Raw genomic sequence first — 8,415 nt, 5'->3', positions numbered from 1 at the left:
ACAGTGTGTAGTTTAATAGGTTGTAGACAAGTGTAGCACCAAACTATACATTTCAAGCCTGATGATTTCAGCTCCTCCTCTCTGTCCTATAGCTTCCTCGATCTGTTTGCGTCAAATGCTTTTAGCTTCAGCTTATGGATGTAAATTTGGCCATTAAATGCATGTAATCTGTTATTACAACATCTCCCTTTAACTCTTATAAGGAGATTTATGAGATGAGATTTATGATTTTTTTCCCCCTCTGCTAACGTCTGTTCTCATGAGGGCAGGAGTGCTTTGTTGGCTGAATGTCCACTGTCGACATAATCCAGGGTTTGTAAGGTCCTGAAGCTAAATGGACGCTTTGAAAAAAAAAGAAAGAAAGAAATATTAACTAGGCATTAACTTTATGTAAAGCACTAATTCTCTAATGGCAATTCATTTTTTACATATGCTGGATTTTCTTTACCCTGTAATCAGCTTTGTGCGTTATGTCTGTCTGTGTGTACAACATGCGCGTGTTCATGCAGTGCTGTATTGCCTCAAATGACAATATTTCAGCATTATTAATAATTTGGCTCACATGTGTAACTCCTGCCATATGGTGGAGACACCCCGCTCAAATCCTAGCACCACTCAAAAAACCTTTAGTTTCGCATTTCATCAATGTTTTCTGTTTAAGAGGTTTGTTTAAATTCACAACAGGCTCAAAAAATCCGTTAATTCTTCTACATAGTTATTTTTTGGTGAGATTAATGTACAGATTAAGATACAAATCAGATACATTTTTATGATGTTAGAGCAGCACTGCACTCACAGTGGAGTCTATAACAGGGTTTTCTGAGCATGCAGGGTTTTTCTCCTCAAAAAGATGACTAAGAGCAATAAAACAGCCTTTAATTGATTTAAAAAGGACTTGAGAAAAGATAGGAATACAGGCATCCCAGCCTGTGGCCTTCATCTGTGCACAATGAGCCATAAATTAAGGTTCTTGATAATTTTATCTCATCTAAAAATGCTTTGTGTTTGGCAGAGAGTCTCTCTCCTCGCAAGAAAATTAAAAACATGCACGCAGTGTGCCATGGTTGCAATACGAAAATAGCACCAACAGAAGGGGAAAGCAGCTCTTATTATTAGAGAAGCACTCAGGAGGTCCAGTTAGTAAGCATTTTTCTGCCGCAATTTCCACCGTAGATTGGAAAAGAGCCAAACAAACCTTGTAATAAACATGCCGCACTGCCCCGTGAGCCTAATTTACTAATAAACCCTAATAACACCTAGCTCTCCATGGGCACCTGACAAAGTCTGGCTTAGTCAGTGTTGTCCAACAGTGTTTTATATCTAAATTACTAAAGATTAACGACTTCATGTTCACTTTGTTATGCAAGGAAATCTTTGGCCTCACACAGTATTATTTATATCCAGTCTGATGACCTCTATAACTTCATTACTTGGTAGTGACTGAGCCTCAGTGGTGGGGTCTTAAGTTACTTGTACTTGTAGCAGATGTTTGTATTTTCGTCTTTTCTCTCCCACTAATCATCTCATGTCCCCTCAGATTTATCTTGTGACCCCTCAGAGGGGCCAGACCCTTAAGTCGGGAACCACTGGACTAAACCGAACTGTTCAGTTAAAGCTGGTTCCATGTTGAACAGCCGAACAGTAAAATGCTGCTTACGCTTTGATGCAACAGTGTTAATAATCTAATAATGTGATATATTAAATAGGGGGCCATTTTTCTGTAAAACAAATAGTTTTACTTTTGATATATTGACTGCATTTTACAATTTAGCAGAATTGTGAATTTAGGAGTTTAACCTTCATTTGAGTAATTTTGCATTCCATTGCATTCCTGAGCTTTTTCAACAAAAACAACATCAACATTTACAGTTAAAAGAGACTCTCTTTCCCTTTGGAGCTCGGCTTCACTCTGACAGGCCAACTCTGTGCCTCTTTTTCACAAAACCATTCCCATTTTAATGTGACAATGATGAATGATTTCTCTTTGAGCAGCCATGGCCTTCATCAGCGCTGCTTTGACTTCATATTAGTCTTGGTTTTTACTCTACTTATTAACCGTAGCAGTGTGAGAAGCCTAAATGTCAGATTTCATATTAAAGTTAAAGTGTCTGGTCAGTTTAGTGTTTTAGCAGAAAGACAAGATACAAGCGAGGTTTCCTTCTGTCTTCTATCACATCTTTAATTTTCCTACCTTTGCTGCATTTAGCTTTACTCTGAATTTACACTGTAAGCGAACGCCTGTAAATTAACATGAGCTCAGCTGCACCTGCTCTAATATGAAACCCCTGGTTGAGTGTTTGGAGCAATTAAAAGAACATTTTGCGTTGCTATAAGTCCCATTAAAACATCACATGGCAACATTTAGCTCATGCATCTGATAGAATTGAGTTTAATCTCATCAAATTGTGTAATCCATGAGATGAAATCTCTCTAAACATTACATGGCTTAACACAGATAGAGAGGGTCATGAAGAGTTAAGGCTGTGTACTTTTAACCATTTACCATATTCCTCAACCGCCAGTCTGACAGGAGTACAGAAACACTATTGTTTCATTCATTTAAATGAGATTCCTTGACTGTTGTTGTTGCAGATGAATTATGTATGTGCTGCCGTGTTGATATGTGATAGACATCGTCTCTCGGGGAATGTAGGACACATACTTATGCATAACAATAGTCTTCGGTTATATTCTCACCAACAAATTGGCCGTTTATCTCCCATGTTCTTTCCTTCATAAAAGACACGATATTCAGTTCATCTTGTTCTTATTTTATGCAGCTGCTGTCGAGACATCAGGTCCATATCCCGCTTTACCAAACGGCAGTTACTGTATTAAAATATGCAGGATTGATGCCCCGTTGCCCCTGTACTTCCACTAATTCTCCTCAACAACAAAGTCATGTCTGTCAGTGACATTGCACAGATGATAATAGCATGGCCTGTTAACTCTGACAGGAGACCAGGCTGATGGACTCGTTTAAATCATGAACTCTTCGTCATGAGCGTTTCATGATGTTTTATGCCCAGCCGCTCCTCTCTGCAGGCCATGAATGACACGTTGGTTTGTTCCCAGTAGGACCGAGAACAAGAACAATCACTGACTTAGGATGAACACAATAAGAGCTGGGAAACCTTATGTGGTTTCTCAAAGTTGATACAAAGCCAATCTGAAATATTTTCACATCCTAATCAGCCGTTGCTCATGTGGATTGTGTTGAATTCAGGTGCAGAACAGATGACACTTTTGAGACATGCCTGTGGTATTAAAAAGGCTTTAATGATTTTAGTCAGTTGCTAATTAAGGTGTATTAAGTGGTGTTTTAATGACTTTGGGTCTGAAAGAGATCACAAAAACACAAATTCCATAATTGGCCAATATTGGGAGTAAAAATGTGGACTTTTACTTTGTATAGTTCATATTAAATGTAATTTTTATGCCTCCTCCACAGTGAAGTTAATCTCAAATCCAGCCCCACCCTTTTTTTTATAATTGCATTTTTCTGTAATAATATTTGTGCATTATTAAAACCAAGGGAAAATTGCAGTGTTACAACTGTCACCTAAATTATAGAGACAATATGTTCCTTATGAATAGGAAGCAGAAATACACAATATCCACAATTCAAGCTGAAGATAGAGACTAAACTAAAAATAGGAAAAATAAGAGTAACTGCTCACTAACCTTAATATCTATACATTAAAATAGCCCATAATATGATCCCTAATAGGAGCCTGATCAGCACATAAGTAGTAAAATACTGGGCCATAAAATAATTTCACTAGGGGAGATAAAAAAAATGTCTACTGCAGTTTGGAGGCCAGTTGGTTAAACACAGACACCGTATACGTCTCTAACAAGTGATGTATTCTGGCTCATTTTCTCAGATATTGAGTGATATCCTCAACACCAGCCTGCATGTGTATCTGCTCGCTTTACATTTCTCTCAGCCGGATCGAGGCGCCTCTCCAGCGGCGGTCGGAGCTCCTGTCCGCCGGCGGGGGAAGCCCTGAAATCCCCGGCTGCGGAGAAGTGGTGCCGCTGGGGGAAAGCCCTGCCTCAGGCGACGGTCGGCTAAATGTGCGGTCTCCTCGGCCAAGAAGAAGCTTCCGAGCTCTTTTTTTTTATTGTTAAACATCCTCAAATGCGATGAGAGGATTAATGGAGCGCGTCTGCCGGACCCATATGTCCCTTTTAGTGCCGCTTGTGCTTAATTAAAACCGAATGGATACTCGGGGGCCCCCCGGTCCTCCTGCTGCAGCAGGACTCTGACTTACTGCTCTCTGCTCAAGTTTATCACTGAACCTGTTGAAGCTCTGAATATGACTCAAGAAAACATATATTTAGAGGTCTGTAACAAAGAAAGGTGACAAATACATATAGAGTTCAGCTTATTTATGACAAAGAGTCATTTGGCTGATTGTGAGTTTAGAATACATTTTATGACACCTTAGACTGATTTATTTATTAAGTGGATGATGTTGAAGGATTTCCCCACATAAATTACAACCACTATGGTTCAGATTATATCAATTACGCCTGTTTTTGATGTTTTATTGTTTGTGTGAGTTACTGATTTATTTGCCTTCATTAATTTTTGTCTTTATTTAAGTCAACATTTTGGGTTGCCATTTTTAGCTGATCCAACCTGTGAATTCCTTTGTCGTGATTGATTTAACCGGTTAAAACCAAAGAAAGACTAGTGTTTAATAAGAATAAATCTAACAGGCTATATTTATAATTACTCTGGAGCAGAGGCGGTGGTCGGCTGTGTGTAATTGTGTGTCACTCGCTGCTAATTGGAGGTCAAAAGCGCAACAAAGCGCTTCGGCAGCAGCAGAAGTCAGGCCGCAGTTAGAAGAAGCGTCTCTGACATCTCCTGTCACATCCTAATTAGACGGATAGCACGAGCCCTCTTCTTCTCTAATCCACGAACGAGCTCAGGCTCATGTCCTCACTGTCTTTAAAACCCCACGAGGCTGCCACGGCTTCACGTGTGCGCACAGACACACATGTGCATCCAAACTCCTGCAACACATTCCTGCTCTGTTGACTCTAATAGAGGCTTTACTGTACAGTTAGAGATGTTTTTCCTAACTTTTATCAAGTTTGCCCACCTTTTATATTACATTTTATTTATTGTTTAAAGTTTTAATGTCTTTAAACTCATGTTTGGCCTCCGGACTCTTGAGCAGCAGAGCTCATTTCACATCTCTCCGTGTGAACCGGCCAGCGGTGCGCCCTGAACCAAAGAGCAGCCGTCAACAAAAATGTTGGATTATCCTCTTTATGAGACGGGATTAACATAGCTCTCCCATAATTCACATTCCTCCAAGCCTGGGCACAAGTCATGGACTCTAGTGATGTAGTAGAAATACAAAAAGTGGGCAAATTATAATGACATTTTGTGAGCATCACTCAAATCCTGCAGAGGGTGAAATTTGGCACCGCAGACGCTCCTAATGGGAAAAAAAAAAAATAAGCCAAACCAAAAAAAGTGTAAAATCTGAATAAACATGTAGGTAAAGTGAGATTTTTCGTGCTTGTGGTGGTGTTGTGTGCAGAAACAGGAGATACAAACACAGAAGATTTAGATGGATTTACACAGTGGTGGGTCAGGTCAAGTGGTCTTTATTGTTATTTAGTGTGTTTGTGGCCTTCTCACCGCACTTTACAGCTCTAATGGACTTTGCTTGCTGCTGATTTGATTCACCCTGCGCTCCCCGTTTCATTCAACTAATACGTCCATATAATAATTTATCATTTAACACTCGAGACATGGAAATAAATCTATCAAATTCACAGCGGGGTATGGCGCGAAGCAAACTTGCATACAGGTAGTACAAAGAATCACAATTATTAAAAGAAATCTAACACATGGGGGGAATTCAGAAACACATATGGGACGTTTATGAGCACACGCAAACGGACTGATTGTCTCTTATAACTAGTCTTAAACATATTTCTCATAAATTAATAGTGCATCCAGGTTCATGTCAGAGCTGCTCTCTCTCTCACACACACACACACACACACACACACACTCTCCCTACAACACACACACTCAAGCACAAGGCTTTGATCAAAGGGACCCTTCAGCGTGCCAACAAAATAAAAAAAAGACAAGAGAGGGGAGTCTTTAAGGAGCTTAGGAGAAAACCTGACCTATTCCTCAAACTCAACCAAGTTAGGCTTGGATCTTTCGCTCTTTTGATCCTTTTTTTTCTCCTTTTGGTCAACACATTTGTTCCGTGTCCTTGATCAAAGTTGGGGAGAAGTCAGTCTGAATGTTCAATAAGTTAACCCAACAAGTGAGACAACCGGCTGGCAGTCCATCTCTGCTCTGCCCGAGGTAGAAGTTGGGGCCTGTAGTTGTGGAAAAAAAACGCCGCACTTGCTGCTCCCAACCTTGGGGTGTGTTTTTTTATTTTTTTTTATTTGCGTGCGCAGTCTGCAGTTTGTGGAAACACGTCCCTTCAATTCTGTCCTCTCACAACACTTGAAATTTCCACGCTGCTTGGTCTTTGTAATCCAAACAGTCCGCGTTGAAATTGAGCTTCCACGATGAGGCTGTTTGGTCCTTATAGTCCAGGCAGTCTGCAGCGCCGCTGAAGCCCAGCCCTGCCGCCCCGTACGCCGACGAGGAGAGGGAGGACGCGGGGCTCAGGTGGCTGGACACCCCGTTGTTGCCCATGGGGCTCATGGCCGAGCCCGCGGCGGAAAGCTGGTGGTGCATAGGCGAAAGGTAGGAGCCGCAGTCCATCCCGGTGAAGTAGGACGAGGAGCCCGTGTAGCTCTGGTTGTAGCCCGACGCCTGGGTGTAGGTCACGGGATAGGAGCGCTGCATGCAGGAGGAGGAGGAGGTAGACAGCGGGTCGGAGAGCGGGGAGATGGAGGCCGGGCTCCAGATGGACACCGGCGCCGCGCTGCTGCTCACAGCCGGGAGGGAGGTGTTGGAGGGCGGCGTGAACTGGCCGCTGGCTCCGCTCTCGGAGCTCGCTTCTCTGACCGGAGAGCCTTTCTTCTTCACGGGCTTGCTGACAGCCTTGTTCTGCACTCCACTCTGGGTTTGCTGGGCCTGCTGGCGATGTTTGGCTCGTCGGTTTTTGAACCACACCTGAAGGGAAAATGCGCTTGAATTAATTTAATTTTGCCATACATTTTTCAAAGGCTGCAGTGTTATGGTTAATTAAAAATGAGTGAGTTGGATATTCGATCTCAGTTAATAAATGGGCCTAATGTATGTTATTTCATGTTGTCCATTATAGTCTTTGTTTTCTAACGCATAGATTTATAGGCCAGAGCTTTTTACTTTGTCAATAAATAGCCAAGATTAACTTCATCCTGAAAATAAAAAACAAAAAAGTGAGGTACTTATGAAGCGAGTTTATAACTTTATGACATTTTAAGTCAGAGAAAACAGAAAAGGAGGACACTCTGCCCTGAAGTGCGTCTCCCCTCAGAGACAAATGACCAATTATCGACCCTTCCTGGATGAACTGTGGGGTCGAGGTGCTCGTGCCGGAGACTCACCTGCACCCGGGACTCAGGCAGGTTGATCTTTAAGGCCACCTCCTCCCTCATGAAGATGTCGGGGTACCGAGTCTTGCCGAACAGGTTCTCCAGCACGTCGAGCTGGGCCCGAGTGAAGGTCGTTCTCTCTCTCCTCTGTTTGCGAGGGGCTGTTGCCAAGGAGAGGGGGACAAAAATAATGTTATGGAAATAAGGAAGGAAATAACTTCAAAATATATCAACTTCTTTGAACGTAAGACATCTTAAGACCATGTTTTATAGGTTAAATGATACTCAAACAGTATAAAGCAAGACAAATAGAGGCTTTAAGGGTTCTAACGTGGGCTTTGTTATGAATAATTGCTCTATTGTTTGATGTTATGAGAAATGAAAATAGTCATTCAGCTGTTACAAAAACAATGAAATAAGACGTATTATAGTAAATAATATATAATTCTGGACACTTTCAGATTATTTATTGCACATAAACTAACCAAACAAGCTTTATTTGATCTAAACGGTGCACCCTGCGGTATGTTACCTCCGTATCCCACTGAAGGGTGCAGCAGGTCCACTCCTGAGGTAGATAAGCTCAGTCCGTTCACCGTGTACGGCGGCTGCTTCAAATAGGACATCATGCTGGCGGCCGGACGATGGGGCACCGACGAGGAGAATAAACGAGAAAAACTGGGCAGGAAAATTGTGTTTTTAATCCTTTCGCGTCTCCGTTTGGTATTTCACCTCCTGTCCGGATCAACCTGAAGCAGGACACAGAGCAGGGAGGGTTTTGAGGGTGTTGGTCAGGTCTTTCTGCGTCCGCTGGATTTTTACGCGCAGCCTTTACGCACCGCGGTGGGTTTAAAGAAGTGGGCGTCCTCGGACTGGCGGGGCTCTTAAAGGCGA

The 8,415-nt window shown here is 42.2% G+C and overlaps 1 protein-coding gene across 1 annotated transcript; it reads right to left on the bottom strand.

Annotated features, from left to right (window-relative positions):
• Positions 1–6,490: 6,490 nt before the first annotated feature.
• On the bottom strand, positions 6,491–8,150 carry LOC139217878 (homeobox protein OTX2-like). The gene is made up of 3 exons (XM_070849364.1): positions 8,054–8,150; positions 7,534–7,682; positions 6,491–7,117 (listed from the first exon to the last, which is right to left on the bottom strand). Exons 1-3 carry the CDS (start codon positions 8,148–8,150, stop codon positions 6,491–6,493), a joined length of 873 nt encoding a protein of 290 aa, XP_070705465.1.
• Between the last annotated feature and the right edge of the window lie 265 nt (positions 8,151–8,415).

Source organism: Pempheris klunzingeri, chromosome 18 (assembly GCF_042242105.1).
Source record: "Pempheris klunzingeri isolate RE-2024b chromosome 18, fPemKlu1.hap1, whole genome shotgun sequence".
NCBI classification, from domain to species: Eukaryota; Metazoa; Chordata; class Actinopteri; order Acropomatiformes; family Pempheridae; genus Pempheris; species Pempheris klunzingeri.
The sequence above is the reverse complement of the archived record's forward strand: the minus strand, read 5'-3'. Positions and strand labels throughout refer to the sequence as shown.

Excerpts from the sequence above, each read along its gene's own strand:
- LOC139217878 (XM_070849364.1), bottom strand. The coding sequence starts at position 8,150 with ATGATGTCCTATTTGAAGCAGCCGCCGTACACGGTGAACGGACTGAGC. Across the intron at positions 7,683-8,053 it reads CCCTTCAGTGGGATACGGAG|CCCCTCGCAAACAGAGGAGA; the intron begins GTAACATACCGC and ends CCTTGGCAACAG. Across the intron at positions 7,118-7,533 it reads TGCCTGAGTCCCGGGTGCAG|GTGTGGTTCAAAAACCGACG; the intron begins GTGAGTCTCCGG and ends TTTTCCCTTCAG.